This window comes from Quercus lobata, chromosome 2 (assembly GCF_001633185.2).
Source record: "Quercus lobata isolate SW786 chromosome 2, ValleyOak3.0 Primary Assembly, whole genome shotgun sequence".
NCBI classification, from domain to species: domain Eukaryota; kingdom Viridiplantae; phylum Streptophyta; class Magnoliopsida; order Fagales; family Fagaceae; genus Quercus; species Quercus lobata.
The window spans coordinates 88,298,122-88,316,279 of record NC_044905.1 but is presented as its reverse complement, the minus strand read 5'-3'; the positions used below and the strand labels follow the sequence as shown (position 1 = coordinate 88,316,279).

Genomic DNA, 18,158 nt, shown 5'->3' with positions numbered 1-18,158 from the left:
TAATATTTTATAGTGGTGAGTTAAAGTTGTTATTTTATATTCATATAAAATAATATAGCTATTTTATTTTGATTCTTCTTATTTTTTAGGTTGATTTTAGTAGTTCTGTATTAATATCTTATAGTGGTGAATTAAAGTTGTTATTTAATATTCATATAAAATAATATAGGAAAATTTGTGATTTTTGTATGAGTCAAATGTTGGAAAATGTTTTTTAGAGCATTTTTAGGAACACAATCAAACACCAAAAAACAAGCAGTTTTCCTTGAAAATGTTTTCATTCGGAAAACACAACTAACTCTGAAACATAGAGCCTTAATATTACCAGTACCACATTTAAGAAAATGTCAAATTTGTAAAAATTTAGCAAGGAAAAAAGTAACATTACAAATAAACCTGGTAAGCCGCAGTTCGAAGAACTTTTTCCAATAATGACTGGAAGACATTGTTTGAGAAAAGAACTTCCAAGCACGAATGTAGGTAACCTAAATCATTTGATGAAGCATTTGAAACAGACTCCCTTGCAGCAATCACGTCTAAGATTAACATCAAGTGTACGGCCCAAGCAAGCCTTACTCCGTCAACAAAGCCCTCAACATTTAAATCATTTCCAACAGCCATCACCTAAACCATGCATGATCATGAGTAATTTCTGAATCATTGCAAAAATAGAGATCGAGTAAAAAACAAACCACCAAGATTTCTCATCTTACAATTTCATGGAATTCATGCCTAAAAGATGCATCACTGGAGAGAACGGATGTTTTATCGGGTGCTGCACTCAGAGCATCTGATACGAAAGCGATGACAAGAGAAAAAAGAAGGCTAAACGTAATCTGCATCAACAACAAATAGTATTATGTGATAAAACAGTAAAAGTATATAAATGCGTGAGAACATGTAAATCAAATTACATTCATGAATATATATATTTTTTGATAAGTAAAATAAATTCATGAATAATACATACAATGAGTTTGTGTTGAGGAGAAATTTTTTTCTTTTTTTCTTTTTTTTTTTGTTTTGGGGGGTGGGGGTAATTCTCTCCAGTTTACAGCTAAAACAATTCAAAACAATCAAAGGCATAAAATCTGCCATGTTGCCAATGAAGATTTTATCCAAGGGAGCACAACAAACATTCTCCAAAGTCTAAACAGCATTGCCCATTTAGAAATCAAAGACTACCGCCACCATCAAGAAAAACCTCCACCTATAATGGGATCTCTGTACTTTCCTGCTAGATGGCAACGACGAATACCATATTTTCTTTATCAATCTTCCCACAATTCCACTAGCTCAAACTTCTCAAGCCATCCAATTCAGCCCTAACTGGATTCTTATCCATGACTCCATGTGTGTCTTAAGTGTCAAACACTCAATAATTTTCAAACCCAACCCTAAATGCAATAAGCTAAAAAACCTTCAGTCCATAAGAATATAAACACATACCTGATGTTTTAAGGTGGTGTTACTCTGACTAAGTTCAACAGCACTATCTTTTAAAGTGGAAAAAATATCTTTTACATCCTTTGGGCCTGCAAACAAGACATGATACAGCACTAGCAATATGAATACTCTTCTAAGAGAAAAGTACAAACAATTGATTGCATCACATTTGGATTACCCTTATTTGGCTTTTACTGGACAAAGAAACAAAATATATTTATTTAAACAAATTCAACATGGGCTCTAAAATGTAGATGTGTTTAGGAAATAAGCTTTTTTTATGATCAGTAAGAACAGAAACTCATTAATGAAAAAAAAAAAAAAAAAAAGACAGCAAGAAAAATTATGCAAAATACAAACTTTTTCTAGATATGCCAACAGGGATTGACACTGAATTGTCATATTTAGTTTTTAAAATTAGGGCATTGCAATGTCAACATCTACTAAAGAACCTAGGTTCCAGGACCAAAACACAAGACCTAGCTTGAAATCTATCACACATGTTCGTACACTTAAAATAGTATAGATTTGGCCTCATTATGCCATATCTCCAGCTTCATGGCCATTGCTTATTCTCACAAAAGTGGACTTATATTCTGATGCAAATATTCAATCAATCTTTTTTTTTTAATAAGATATATTCAATCAATCTCTTATCCTTCTGCTAGGCATTGATAGTACAACATAAAAATCGAACAATACTTGCATGGCTCAGGAACTTTTCCTGATCATTAAGTTTCAGCTACAACTAAATCAACTTAACCAAGCTGAACTACTGAGCGCAGTCAAGCTCAAAGAATCAATACTCGCCTCTCAACTCACTGTCAAACCTAGCTAAAATAAGGAAATTCCAACCCAAACATACTATGGTTACAGTGAGTCAGAAACTATGGATATATGCGGACCCAGTTGCACACTTAATTGAGGTATACCTACAACTCTATTCAACAAGTTAAATCCCACGCAATCAAACAACAGTTAACTTCACAAAGGCCATGCTAGATGGAGGTTTTCTAAGTACCTCTAAATTTGTAGAATTTCAAATACCACAAGATGGAAATCAGAAGATTTCTGTATAAGAACTTTTTTTACATTCTAAAGAATTCTAAGACCAAATTCTTCATATTTTATCTTAATGTGACAGATAACCCTCGAGAAGGAGCATGGTTAATATCTTCCAATTATTTTATCTTAATGTTTTTTCTACTGGTAGCCAGCACAAATCATGAGAATATTGGAATATGGAGAGCTAGATTGCCATAATTGCCATTCATAGAGGCTACATCATGAATGATAAGATGCCAATCGCAAGCTCATGACAAAACTTGTGGGGTAAAACTTCAAGCGCTAACTTTAAGAATCAAACAAACCAAACAAACTGCATTTCAAAGATTTTATTTTTTGACTAAAGTACACTTTTGGCCCTTAAAGTTTGGGGTTGTTTTAATTTTAGAGCTTCATGTTTGATTTCATTTTCATATTGACCCTACCATCCATTTTCGTTAGTAATCTAACCATTCAATTCGCTTCATGTTTAACTATTTCATGAAATACTAGCTTTAAAATGTATGGAATCTAGGAATTTCATTGTTATAGGCAAAAAAATAATATTATGGATGGTCAAATTACTAATGAAAATGGACGACAAGGGTAGTATGAAAATGGAATCAAACATGGAGGGCCAGAATCAAAATTTTGAAATGTAAAGGGCCAAAATCAAAACAACCCATTTTAAGGGCCAAAAGTGTACCTTAGTCTTATTTATTATTTGCTTTCCCCAACACATGGGGTAAACGGAGTCGCATAAAGTTACAAATACATAACCTCTTTTATTTTTCTTTTTTCAATATTTTAATAGGTATATAAAATATAAGTTAACCAACTTTGTCTCAAGATGTCTGTTAATTGCCATCAGAAACCCATGTTGTGACTGCAACACTTGTGTAGGTCACTTATAATTATAAATGTTCAACTTGCAAGTAATAAAATAGTGCATTCAACTTGAAATTTGTTTGAATCTTACTTGTCCGCACAACCAGAACAGAAAGGACAAGGCAATGGCCAAGTATGAGTCTTTCCCTACAAACCACTGCTTGCCGCTCAACAAGAGCACCTCTAGAATCAAGAACATAGCGCTCACAGTGGGGCCCACCCAAACCTGCTGGTTCTTCCCGATTCAGCTCCTGTAATTAAAAACACATAAATTATGCTCAAAACATTAACGAAAGTGGCTACACAAAAAGTAGGATCCAACAGAAGTTTTCCTTGGTGAACATCAAAGATATGGTAATCAATGAGTGGATATGCTTAAACTTCCTTAATTAAGAGAGAGTCTAAGCTGACTTGATTTTTAATATCAGAACCGGAGTATCCAACCAATTCAAACCAAATTCAGATTTAAGATTTTGTTATTGAACCCAATATCTATCTAAGTTGCAGGACAATCTAATGTATACAAGGATAATAATGACAAGGCACGATAGAGTGACATGGCACAAGGCCAATCAAGCATAAGAGTTCATTTCACATGTACCATATGGTTATTGTTGCTAAATCCAAATGTGCCAAGTTTATTATAGCACTGTAGTCAAATGCAAGCCAGAAGCTTGCCTAGGCGCTCGGGCAAAGCAAGGCACCACTAAGGCGCCTTAAAGGCTCTAAGGAGAGGGGCCTTTAGTGAGGCACTCGCCTTCAGAGCCTATGCGAGCAATGCGACTGCCTTAAGCCATGAAAAAGGCGCAAAGGCAAGAGCCCCAAGGTTTTTTTTTTTTTTTTTTTTTTGATAGATAACTAAAAATTTTATTAATAAAAAAAAACCAACCCGAGTACATTGGGGATGTACTTTGGGGGCGAAAATCAAGAACCCAAATTACAATGATCAAGTAAAAGAGGAAGAGAAACAAGAAAAATGCAACAAAGCCACACTCCAACCAAGGAGTGTGTAGGAAAAAAGACTTAGTCCCTAGCAAGGACCGTTCACATCCCTCAAAACAGCGAGCATTTCTTTCCCTCCAAATACACCACATCAAGCAATGCGGCACAAGTCTCCAAAAATCTATATTGCGATGCCGCCCAAATTTACCTTGCCAAGATTCAAACAACTCAATAACCTTAAGTGGCATAACCCAATGCAGCCCAAACAAACAAAACACCAATGACCACAACTCCCAGGCTAAAGGACAATGAAGGAGAAGATGATCCACCGACTCTCCACACCTCTTACACATGTAACACCAATCAAGAACAACAAAACGCCTTTTGCAAAGGCTATCAGTTGTAAGAATCTTACCTCAAGAAGCTGACCATGAGAAGAAAGCCACCCTTGGGGGAACCTTGAGTGCCACACCAACCTCCAAGGGAACGAAAGGAAAGGAGGGTAGAAGGAGAGATAAAAACTACTAACCTAAAACCCTCTACTCCTAGTTAGCTTCCAACAAACCTTATCAGGGCCAACCCCCCACACTTTCGAAGAGTAAACAATGTCCATGAACTGATCAAAAGATTCTTCAAGGTTTTTTTTTTTTTTTTCCACAAAAGTTTGTTGTGAAACCTATTATTAGATTATTGATTTAAAAAGGCATGTTATAAAACGTATAATTAGTTAAATTAATTTATAGAAATTTGTTGTAAAACTTATTGTTATATAGAAGCTTGTTGTAAAACCTATTTGTTAGAATAACTAATAGAGCCTAAACCATGGTAATCCTATTTTGAAATAATTTGATAGACCTAATTTATTCATGCAACACATTGAAAAAAAAAAATTATTATAATATTTTGATACACTAGGTACATATAATTTAAGTTCTATATGTGTAATAAATATATTAAGAATTTGGCGCCTCGCTTTACTCAGGCTAGTGCCTTTTTGTCGCCTTACGTCTCAGGCGATACAAGGCCTTGGCACCTTAAGGTCGCCTTTTGCATTTGACTACCTTGATTGTAGTATTTGAAAATTGAAAGAAAACATAGATAATGACAAGTGCACATGTTACATTTCAGAAGAATCAAAATCTTATGTCCAACTTTCCCTCTACTGCTCTATGTTCCACCAATAAATACTTGCCACAAGTTTCCTTATTTAATTAAATCCTCCCATTGTACCTTTTCTTAATTTAATTACCCAAAATAAATTAAGAAACCAAACAAACCATCACCATCAACCTTGGCCGGCGCCAACCACTGCCGCCCTTGATGTCACTGATCACGGCAACCACTTTCGCCCTATCTACACTGCCGGACATACAAGCAAATGCCACCAATCACCATCACTCCACCAAAAAAAACCCAACAAATCCAAAACCACCATCAATTATTGGTTTCTTTTACCTTCTACGAGATGGTTAATAATTCATTAGTTGGGTTTAAATAGATTGACACACATTCAAGCAAGTTTGTTCAAGTTTGCTTGAGGAAACCCATTTACTTAGTTCAAGACCAATTTGCTTGAGGAGGTCAATTCTTTGAACATAACTTTCGCAAGTGGCTGTTAAGCCATTTAAATGACTAAAATTGCTCCAATAAAGGGAGATTATAATTAATAAAAAACAGAATTCATAATATCATTTGCAAACAACCTCTGTGTGATGGTGGTTCCAAATTTATTGAGTTTTTTTGGTGGTGGAGTGATGGTGGTTGGTGGGATTGAGAGTGGTGGTGGGATTTGCTTGGATGTCCAGAGGTGGTGTAGATCTGGCAATGTTGGTTGCCGTGACCAGTGATGTCAAGTGCGACGGTGGTTGCCTTGGCCAGTGACGTCAAGCGCAGCGGTGGCTAGCGCTAACCAAGGTTGGTGGTGGTGGTGTGTTTGGTTTATTAATTTATTTTGGGAAACTAAAAAAAAAAAAAAATGGTATAATGGGAGGATTTAATTAAATAAGGAAACATGAGGCAAGTTTTTATTGGTGGAACATAGAGTAGCACAAATATTTTGATTTAGGAATTTTTTAGAAGTAGAAGCCATGAGCATTATTAAATCTAGCATGTGCATGTGCATGTGCCTCTATCTAATTTTCCCTCCAATTTTCAAGTACTACAACAAACTTGGTACATATGGATAACAAATATGGCCCATGTTTAATGGACCCTTTGGCTTGGATGGCCATGTGCTAGGTCAGCCTCTCATGCCACATCATCGTCACCCTTGTAAGGCATTAGACTCCTACATCAATTAGTCTCTAGTTGGACGGGGTCTCCTAGATAACATTAAGTTAACCCAACTAGGTTGTAATCTAGAAGGCATTACGAATTCTCACACACCCCCACCCCCCCCCCCAAAAAAAAAAAAAAAAAATCCAGTACAATTCCTAGGGTACACAACCTCTGGAACCAAGCAACAAGGACCCTGGCTGCAGTAGAAGAACAATAAAACTAATATTTATCTTCTCTCTGAGAAATCTGTGATTCTTCTGTTCTTTTCATTTTTTTTGAGTTGCTACAGGGAGATTGCTTAGGGAGCCTTATTTCTGGTTCTTGTTTTGGGTGTTCCTCCCTGAGGTTCTGTACTCTCTGATTTTTGTACTGTGTTTTCTTTGATAATAAAATCTCTGCTTGATTATCAAAATAAATTAATAAAAGGTTGTACACACATAAATTGGTAAGTAGTACATTTCTCATATACACAAGGTTAGTAGTCAAAGTAAAAGGAATTATATCTTATAATATAAGTCATTGGAACAAACTTTCCATTCCACCAATACTTTCTCTCTCTCTGAGTTGAAGGGAGGCCCAGCTACCTCGAATTAGCCACAAATCCTGTTTTAGTTTTATTTCCTAGGAATAGTATGGGGGGATTTCGTAGTTTCTTTATTGAAGCTAAGCTGTTCCAGTTGGTGATTGAGGAAGGTGGGAATTTTTTCTCCCTTAAGATTCTTGAACGGGGTAAATACTACATGCAATCGGTGTTTATGGGCAAGAGTGCAGCTCTTTGGACAATGCGGAATCTGGAACACACCGTGAGTGGGGTTAGTCCTAAACAATTCTTTACATTCAGGGAAGGGGATATTGCTTACACGATGCAGCGGGGGTTCAACTCGTATGGGCAGTACTTATCAGTGACAGAGCTTAAGGTAGGTGGGCTGCGGCGAACTATTATTATTCCTGCCGGAAAATTACAACAAGGATGGAGAACCTTTGGGATTGAATTAAGAAGGCTACTGGAACCTTCTCAATATGCGTTGGGTGGATCGAAATTTGTACCGTTCAGGTTTAAGCAAATCCCAAAATATCAACCTGCCAAGTCTTATGTGGAGGCTGTCAAAGTTCCAGTACAGGCAAGGTTGAAGCAGGTTCAGCAGCCCCTCAGCAAAGAAAAAGTTCAGGCTGGTACTGTGATGAATTTGGTGGAGTTTCCAAGTGATTATTCTTGCACACAGGTAGCAGTTTCTGGAACTCAGGCTGGTAGTTGTTCCCAGTCAGCCGTGGGTGGTGGTGAGGGATGGAAAGATGGTATTAACGGTAAGAATAATTTTGAGGAGAAAATCCCGGAAGGTAATAAATGCAATATTTCCTTGAAGCCCAATTTGAATTCAAATATGTTTGAGTTTGGAAAGTTACGTGATAAGAGGAAGGGACGTTGGCTAGGGAGAGGTTTGACTGTGAATGTGAATGAATTTGGAAAGAGGTGGGTATCTTGGGATGGTGTTAAAGGTGTTAAACAGGCTGGAAAATGGGTGAGTAAGACTCCCCATAATATTAGTGTGGGTCTGGGCTCAGCCAAACAGAATGCCCAAGCCTTGTTGGGCAAAAAAGAACTCACTTTGGGCCTGGGTCTGTCAAGCCCACTATCTTTTGAGGCTGGCGAGAGTTCAACTTCTAGACTTAAGGCTCTGGAGGCTTCATATCAGACTGGATTAAGTATGCCGAGCTCAGGTAGGAGTGCCACGAAGGAAGTTGAGAGCTCAAGGACCACACCCACCGTATCAAAGCAACATGCGACGCCGTTGTGGGTATCGGTGGCCATGAATCCATCCTTAGCAATGACGGAAGTGGCGGGCAAGGGAGAAGAGGACATCATGATCCCTCTAGCTCAGGCACCCACTGTGTCGACTGGACCAGCGGTGGTGGCTCAAGCCTTCCACGTTCTGACGTCGCCGATCAAAGAGCTGGGTGGGTCGGAACTAGTTCCAGTTGGGCCATCGGACATGATATCGGAACCGGCAACGAATCCGATAGTACCGGCGAAAGTTTCTTTGGATATTCCAGAGGCATCAGTGGTTGGGGAGGAGGATTTTGTGGGTTTGGAAGGTCCGGGTAATTTTGTTTTTGAGGGAGCTCAATTACCTGGCCCAACTATAAAGGATTTGGTGGGAGACTTAGATAAGTCTTGGGGTAATTCCAGAGACTGGATTTTACAATTACGTGATAGCAGGCAACTAGTGCTCCCATTGTCTCTGTATCGTTCTCCAGATAGTATGTCAGTCAGCTCAAGTTTGGAGGGAGATTGTGTACCAGGTAATGACTCTTGTACTTATGAAGGGCAGAGGGTTAGTTGGGCAGATGAGTGTGCGGGGCTAGTAGAGTATTTTCTTGGGTCAGAGAGTGAGTTATGGGAAGTTGGTGAAACGCTGAAGTTGTGTGAGGATGGTGATGAGCCATTAGTTGTGTTACCTTTGGCCACGGAAGGTCCGACAGAGTTGGAGTCTAGTCAAGTGCAAGAGATTGGGTGTAAGGAGAGTGTGGATAGTTGCCAATTATCACAGTGGGTAACCAATAGGATAAAGGCTTTCAAGAAATCTATGGGCACTTCATTGGAAGGTTTTGAGGAGCAGATTACTGGTTTGTTATTAGCCATTGAGGCCAAAAAGAAAGATAAAAAGAAACGCGAGGTGGGTGATCAAACAAAGTTGGTCAAGTCAGGCCAGAAAGGGCAATGGGAGTTGAAAAATCTGTTGACATCTTTGAAGGTTGAGAATGATCCAAATAAAGCAAGGAGTGTAAGTTCTGAGCGGGCTCTAGTGTCTTATCAATGAATGTGAAGATTATTTCTTGGAATGTAAGAGGGTTGAATAAGCAGGATAAAAGGCTCAGGGTTAGAAACTTGATTAGAAAGTGGGGGCCAGATGTGGTTTGTCTTCAAGAAACCAAAATGGGGTTGATTAATAGAGCGGTGATTCGTAACTTGCAGGGTGGACAACATGTTGATTGGTCTTATTTAGGTTCTTGTGGAGCTTCTGGTGGGGTGTTAGTGATGTGGGACACTCGAGTTGTGAATAAAATGGAGGAAGCAGTGGGGAGATTTTCGGTTTCTTGTAAGTTTACAAATGTGTCAGATCAGTTTGTTTGGGCGTTTTCTGGTGTTTACGGTCCTAATTTACACAGAGACAGGAGGTTTTTATGGGAGGAACTTTGTGGCTTGAATAGCTAGTGGAGTGTCCCATGGTGTGTGGGTGGGGACTTCAATGTGTTTAGGTTCCCTTCCGAACGATTGGGGTCTAATTCTTTCACTACTGCTATGCGGGAGTTCTCCAATTTTATTTCGGAACAGGGTCTCATTGACTTGCCACTGCAAGGGGGTTCTTTTACTTGGTCAAATTCTAGAGAAGTTGTCTCGAAGGCTAGGCTGGATAGATTCTTGTTTTCTGCAAATTGGGAGGATAGGTTTCCAACAGTTTCTCAAAGACAGATGTCTAGGTTGTGCTCGAATCATTTTCCAATTGTCCTTGAGGGTGGATCCTTCCAGAGAGGGAGTATGCCGTTTAGATTTGAGAATATGTGGCTCAAGGATGAAGGTTTTGTGGATAGGGTTCGGTCTTGGTGGGATTCCTATCAGGTTCATGGTGCACCGAGTTTCATTCTGGCCAATAAATTGAAGCTCTTAAAAAATGATTTGAAAAGATGGAATGTGGAGGTGTTTGGTCATGTTGAAGTTCGGATTAAAAAATTGTGGAAGGACCTAAGTGTTTTTGAGAATATGGAGGAGAGTCGGGGTTTATCAGTAGAGGAAAGGGTAGAAATGGGTAGAATGCGTGATGAGTTAGAACAAGCTACTCTGTTGGAAGAAATAAGTTGGAGGCAAAAATCTAGAATTCTTTGTGTTAAGGAAGGTGACAGAAACACTAAATTTTTTCATCGCATAGCTAACTCTCATAGGAGGGTTAATTCTATTGAGAGGCTTATGGTGGATGGGGTATTGTCTTCGGACCCGGCTGCCATAGCAGACTATATCTCTCAATTTTATAAGTAGCTTTATTTGGAGAATGTGGCTAATAGACCTATATTAGATGATGTGGAGTTCGCTAGTATCTCGGTGGAAGATGCAAGTTGGCTAGATAGGCCTTTTGAGGAAGAAGAGGTAATTGAGGTGATTAATGGTTTCAATGGTGACAAGGCACCTGGTCCAGATGGCTTTTCAATGGCATTCTTCCAGTCTTGTTGGGGCGTTTTGAAAACAGAAATTATGGCTGTGTTCCACAACTTCCATATTCAGGCGGTGTTTGAGAAGAGTCTTAATGCCTCCTTCCTTGCCCTTATTCCTAAGAAAGTGGATGCTGTGGAGGTCAAGGACTTTCGGCCCATTAGCTTAGTTGGCGGGATTTATAAGATTATCTCTAAGGTGTTGGCTAATCGCCTTCGTAGGGTGGTGCATGGGCTTATTTCGGATTCACAAAATGCTTTTGTGAAGGGTAAACAGATTTTGGATTCCGTCCTGATTGCTTCTGAATGTATTGATAGTAGATTGAAGTCAGGAGTTCCAGGTGTGTTATGTAAATTGGATGTGGAAAAGGCATATGATCATGTGTGCTGGGAATTTTTAATGTATATGCTACAGCGTTGTGGTTTCTCTGAGAAATTGAGAAAATAGATATGGTATTGCATTTCAACTATAAAGTTTTCTATTCTGATCACTGGTAGCCCATCTGATTTCTTTGGTAGCTCTAGAGGGCTTCGGCAAGAGGATCCTTTATCTCCGTTGTTGTTTGATATTGTGATAAAGGCACTAAGCCGTATGTTGGATGTGGCTGCCTCCGCTGGGCAATTCTCAAGTTTTTCTGTGGGTAGTACAGCTGGTTCATCAGTGATGGTGTCTCACCTTTTATTTGCAGATGACACTCTGATTTTTTGTGATGCTAAACCTTCTCAAATTGCTAATTTGAGGGCGATACTTGCTAAATTTGAGGAGGTCTCAGGGCTTCATATTAATTTGGAGAAGTCTGAGCTGGTTCCTGTTGGTGGGGTACACAATTTGGAGGATTTGGTGAGCCTGTTGGGGTGTGGGCAGTCTTCTTTGCCCTTGAAATATTTGGGTCTTCCTTTAGGTGCCAAATTTAAGGATGTATCTGTTTGGAATCCTATCCTAGAGAGAATGGAGAGGAGATTAGCAGGTTGGAAGAGAATGTATTTATCTAAAGGGGGTAAGGTGACTCTCATTAAAAGCTCACTCTTGTCTTTACCTACATACTTTCTTTCCCTTCTTCCTTTACCAGGGAAGGTGGCAAAGCGTATGGAGAAATTACAAAGAGACTTTCTGTGGAATGGGATTGGTAGTGAACCTAAAATACATTTAGTTAATTGGGCCAAGGTTTGTAGGCCTTTGCAAGTGGGGGGGTTGGGTATACGACGGTTGGGGAACTTTAATTCTGCCTTGCTAGGTAAATAGTTGTGGAGGTATGGCATGGAGACTGATGCTTTATGGAGGAGGGTTATAGAGGCAAAATATGGGAATATTTGGGGTGGTTGGTGTATGAAAAAGGTGACAAATCCTTATGGAGTCAGCCTGTGGAGATACATTAGAAGTGGCTGGTTGAACTTCTCTAAATTCCTTGTTTATGATATGGGGGATGGTACTAGAGTGAAATTTTGGAAACATGTGTGGTGTGGGGATGGAACTCTCCAAGAGGCATTTCCAGAGCTTTATCGTCTTAGTAGGTCAAAGGATTCCTCGGTGGCTGAAGTTATGGGTTGGTCTGCTGGGAGGTTTCACTGGAATGTGCAATTTCGTCATCCACCACAAGATTGGGAAGAAGAAGCCTTTGACCGGTTTATGGAATTGGTCTATTCTTCGACGGTGCGGGGGTTTGGTCCTGATAAGGTTTGTTGGAAACCTGCAAGGAATAGAGGTTTTGAGGTTAGAGGTTATTATAACTCATTCTACCCTCCTACTTTTGTTTCTTTTCCATGGAGAATGATATGGCAATCAAAGGTTCCCCCAAGGGTGGCGTTCTTTTCTTGGTCTGCTTCCTTGAGTAAGATCTTAACAACAGATAACCTTCGTAAAAGACGAGTGATGGTGCTTGACTGGTGCTATATATGTAAGAGAAGTGGGGAGTCAGTGGATCATCTTCTACTTCATTGCTCCATAGCTTGGGAGTTGTGGTCCATGGTTTTCTGCTTGTTTGGTATTCAATGGGTTATGCCTCATACTGTTCTTGAGTTGTTTGAGGTTTGGCAAGGAAAATTTGTGCGACATCGCCATATTGATGTTTGGAGAATGGTGCCTCATTGCTTGATTTGGTGCATTTGGCGTGAAAGGAATGATAGAAGTTTTGAGGGTTGTGAACGCTCTTTATTGGAGCTTAAGTCTTTTTTCCTACACACTCTCTTTGAATGGAGTGTGGTTTTTTCTCATTTTTCTTGTTCTTCCTTTTCTTTGTTTCTTGACCATTGTTCTTTTGTTTCTTGACTTGTGCCCCCATAGTACATCCCCAATGTACTCGGTTTGGCAATATTTTTATTATTAATAATATTCTTACGTTATTTATCAAAAAAGTCATTGGAACAAGTCCGTAAGAAAATCAAGAAAACAGGTCAGATTAAATTAACTGCCAAAAAGCATAATCAACATCTCTCTGGAATTACAAGAATTATGCTCTGATCATTAAATCTTATTTCAATTGACTGAACTAAGAGAATGGGAAATGGGCGGAACTAAGGGAACATGCTTGCATTGAAAGGCATAACTACACATTTGAGTAGGCATGATGTGAAAGAAAACATTGTTAAGGTTCAAACCTTTATAAGAGAAATTAAGCGCTGTCTGAGCCCAGAATTGATAAGATCTTCTAGATATTTCTGAACATCTGATACTATATCAGTGTCAAGACCCTGATCCAGCACAACAGCCTGCAGCAACAGTTAAAGAATTCATTAGAAAGAACAAAGGCCAACTTACAACCAAAGGCGCTAAGAGAATGGGATGGACAAGGCAAACACATACCCTAAATAGCGTATAGAGGGCTGTTATAAGATCTCTTCTCTCAGTATAATAAAGTCCTGCTGCAAGGCGTAAAATCTCCGATGGGTCTCGTCCCATTAAACTCCACTAGAAACAAAAAACAATATAAAACTTATCAAGAAAAATCAAGCAATAAAACAGATATGAGACAGTAGTGCCAAAAATGAAAAGTTTATACAAAAAAATGAAAGCCCAAATTCACCTCTTGATTCGCTGAAACAAGCAAACGTACACAATCTATTTCATTGAGATGAAGATCATCACTCAATTTCAGAGCCTGTAATCCATCACAATATCAAAAATAAATACAGAAATTATGTGATAAAAAAAATTTTAAAAATAAAATAAAAAAACTGCATTGTAGGACCATAATCATTACTCCTTCCATAAAAAATATAAAAGTTCATAACTGGTACAATGCATAAACGATTGAAACTGCTAATCAAAACTTCCATGAATATAGGAAAATAAAACAATTCATTAATCGGTCATACTACAAGTATTCTCGCTAAAACATGTACTGAACACGAAAATCGCACCAAAATCCAGAGGTAATTTTTCCTTCCCTACATTTTCACAATGGAACTGAGTAGGAGACAAACTTACAATACGGACATCCTGATCATCGAGCGAAATGGGCGGCGAATCCGGAAGCCTAACTTCCCTTAACTGCACTTGTGCCCGGTCCGAGGGTTTCGGAGGCTTACATTTCAACAAAAAAATTAACAACAACCAAATAATGAATCAGAAGAGCAACACCAGTAACTAAATAAGCTGCGATTACATTTCAATTTTCACAAAGAATCAGAGTAACAGTAAAGAAAGGCAGAAATGGCAAAATAACCAAATTCAATTATGCTGAAAGGGTTACCGGGAATGAGAGGAGGGATTGGAGGGAGGAGACGGAGTTGCGAATGGCGTGCATGAGCTCGATGCGCTGAGCGGGAGTCGGAGGCGAAGGGCCGAGGAGGGCCGATTCGATTGTGGATAGGAGTTGCTTCGGCGTGACCATGGTGGTGGTGGTGGTAGTAGTAGTAGTAGTAGTGTGAGAAAAGGTCGAAACCCTAGGAGAGAGAAAGAGACAAGTGTGGAGAAGTGTATTGGAATTGTGCAGAATGGAAATTTTGGGGGGGCGAAAGGGCGGGAAATAGGTTGAAGACGAGAAAATTGCGAGAGAGAGACAGTGAGAGAGTTTCAGTAAACCCTACATAAGCCCTGAGAAATTTCAAATTAGTGAAAAATGAAAATGTTTTTCTCAAAATATAAAGGTGTGAGTTTATATTATGTTTAATGAGCGCTTGCAAGGCGCTTGTTCATCTCGTCCTATCAAGTTTAAATTTGGGCAAATTACATTTTCTTATTCTAAATTATCATCGCGACCAAAAATTATAATTTTGTTTCAATGTTTTCTTGAATATCTATTTTAGTTTTAAGTTTGATGGAGTTTATCATTGAAAGACCAAATTCTGTCAAAATTAATCACAAAACAAATTATATGGAGTTAAGCATTTCATTAGTTTAAAGGGTCAGGTGTAATCGAGATAATAATTTAGGATATAAAAGTCTAATTTGCCTTTCAAAATTTCTACTTTCATAAATAAATAAGTTTAAATATATGCAAGCTTGTACAATTTGAAAGTCTATGGGCAAGCAAGATCACGAATGATGGTGGAGGTAATTCTCTTACAACAATTAAAGTTATAAACACTATAAATTTCACAGCTTTTTCACATATGAGGTGTAAGATTGTGATTAGTACAACATCACTTTCACATGAAGCAGATGTTATAGATTGAAACTCTCTAAAAAAAAATACACACTTATAACTTAGTAATTATAAAAATAAAAATAGTAAAATATGTTATGGATCTAGACTTATGATTCTCTTAGGAACAACCATCATGATGGAAGGGTACATTCAGTTATTAATGCTATGGAATTAATACTCTATCTGGAAAATTACCAAACCTTACCAAATGCTCATCGGCATTTTCATTTTTTGATGGGTGTTTTTAGGGGTGTTCGTGGTGCGATTTTGGGCTATTTTTAGCACCACGTTTTGTGATGCAATTTAGCCAAAATCATAATAGCACCGCACTTCATTTTTGCATTCACTTGTGCGGTGTGGTGCGGTGCGGTTTAGAGTTTAGCCAAAACCATAATCGCACCGCACTTCATTTTTGCGATCACATATGCGGTGTAGCATCTATAATGCAGTTTGAAGTCGGTATATTTTTCAAATTTTGGATTTATCCTACCCAGCCCAAAATTGATTTTTCCTTTTGTTTTGGGTCAAGTTTTAAACTATTGAGCTAATTTTTCTTTATTTTGGGATATCTTTCCTAATCAACACTTGTTAGGGTTATTAAATTTTTTTTTTTTTTAAACTTCGGTTATTAAACTATTAATAATATATTTAATATTAAAAAATATATTAATATATAGTGAGGGTGCAATGCAGTACAGTTTTCTTATTATAAAACCACAAATTGCACTGCACCATGCAGTGTGGTGTACTGTTACTTACAGTGCGATACAATGATGCCATTTTGCAAGCAATTTTGGTGTAATTTTTATGGTTTGTGCAGTTTTTGCAGTTTGGTGAACACCCCTAAGAGTTTTAGGTAAAATGACTTCTAGTAGTTGTTAATTTAGCATGCTAATACAAATTTGTAACCCATTCAAACCTTACTCCAAGGATGAGTTGAAAGAAATATTTAATAAGATAAATGAGACGAAAAATAAATTTTTGAAAACTATTTCAAAAGAAAAAATAAAATAATATATTAAAAAAATATTTATTATATTTCTATATATTATATATTAAGTTGCATATATGGTATTGAACTAAGTGAAGATTACAACTCTTATACTAGAGTTGTTCCCTATCTACAAGATGGCCCCTCACAACATCTGAAAGTAGAGTTTAGGGCCCACTTGGATTGAGGAGAGGGAGTGGAGGAGAGTAGAGTAGAGTAAAGTAAAATGTAAATTACACCCTCTAAGTTTGACTGAAATTAATTTCAGTCTTCTAACTTTACTTTTATTCAATTAAATCCTTTAAGTTTCAAATTTATTTAATTTAGGTCTTTTGTTCAATTTTGTTAATAAAAATACTTCAAAGATTTTTTATGTGAGAATTTTTTTTTTCAAATTTTTTTATTAGTTAATTGCATACTTTATGACAAATTTTAATGGAATTGGACAAAAGACCGTAATTGAATAAATTTGAAACTTAGAGGATTCAATTAAATGAAAGTAAAGTTAAAGGATTGAAATGAATTTTAATCAAACTTAGAGGATACAATTTGCATAACCAATTAATTATTTACCCCCTTTCTAAAAGTGTAATGCATGTCATGGCTAAACATTGTTGATGCAGTTGGAATAGTCGGGCTAGTTTCTCACGAATCCTAACAAAGATCACTAGCAAGCAATATAGTGTATTTTCAAATATTTGAGAGGCAGCTTTAACCAATATTGGAGGGTTATACATCTACAAACTAGTGAGTAACAAGTTCAATGCACTAATAATTTTAACAAATGGTGTTTGGTACACATAAATGGCTTATAAATCTTAACAAATTTAATTTTAACCAATGGTCTCCCACATTCAATACACAACGAAGTTTAACAAATTTAATTGAAGAATATGGCTTATAAATCTTCTTCCTTGGTGAGTTGAAGAAAAATATGGTTAAGCTGTATGGTACATAGAATTTGATTTTCTTCATTTCAAAGTGAAATGGGAAGTGTTCACTAAAAGTCATAATTCAAAGTGGAATAAACCTAGGGTCTAATTTCACCAACTCATTTAAACTTTAATTGTGGTTAATCTAAATTAGAGTTAATGAGTTGCTAGTCTACACAAAACTGAAGCTCAATAAACATTATGTTTGAAATGAGAGAATGGAAGACTGGGGAAAGAAAAGAGAGAGAAAAATATGATTTTCCATTATTTTGGTTGAAATGAAAGTGAGAGAAAATAAATGGAGTGTATAGAGTTTTCCACCTAAGCCAAACTACAAAAGTACTCATACTTTTTCATTATTCTTTAATAATAAGGGTATAATAGTAATTTACTCTTTATTTATCTATTTTTCCATTCTCTCTACCAAACACACATGATGACAAACAAGTGTATTTTCTATGTTCTTAACATTTTCTATTATCCCACTTTCCATTTTCTCTACCAAAGAACTTACTAGTCAAGTCACATCACCAACCAAATGGGAAATATTACTCTATTGTAAGAGAATCCTTTGATGGCTATGTTTAGCAAAATGTGTGACTAGTGTGGTTGCCACACAGGGAGTTTCAACCACATAATTCTCTTTGGCTGGCAAGCACCATTAAATTGCCTTTCTATTTAAAATTGATTCATATTTAAAATTCCCTAATTGCCCGTTTGGTTCCACTTTAAGGAGCTCAAAATGCACGTTTTCTAGCTCAAAACCCAAAACTCATGTTTGGTAAATTATTGCAAACATGCGTTATCAAAGTTTATTTTTCCAGTACAAAGGAATTCTGTGTTTGCATG

The 18,158-nt window shown here is 37.4% G+C and overlaps 1 protein-coding gene across 3 annotated transcripts in view; it reads right to left on the bottom strand.

The window, feature by feature from the left end:
- Positions 1-14,870, bottom strand: part of LOC115977060 (nuclear pore complex protein NUP205) — a 42,793-nt gene extending 27,923 nt beyond the window's left edge. For all 3 annotated transcript variants that reach the window (XM_031098696.1, XM_031098697.1, XM_031098698.1), the window contains exons 1-9: positions 14,490-14,870; positions 14,225-14,320; positions 13,821-13,895; positions 13,601-13,705; positions 13,396-13,506; positions 3,470-3,629; positions 1,450-1,535; positions 714-836; positions 397-624 (exon numbers count right to left, since the gene is read on the bottom strand). In XM_031098696.1, coding sequence (XP_030954556.1) covers positions 397-624; positions 714-836; positions 1,450-1,535; positions 3,470-3,629; positions 13,396-13,506; positions 13,601-13,705; positions 13,821-13,895; positions 14,225-14,320; positions 14,490-14,630 — 1,125 coding nt within the window. In that variant the 5' untranslated portion in view covers positions 14,631-14,870. The remainder of the gene's footprint in view (positions 1-396; positions 625-713; positions 837-1,449; positions 1,536-3,469; positions 3,630-13,395; positions 13,507-13,600; positions 13,706-13,820; positions 13,896-14,224; positions 14,321-14,489) is intronic.
- Between the last annotated feature and the right edge of the window lie 3,288 nt (positions 14,871-18,158).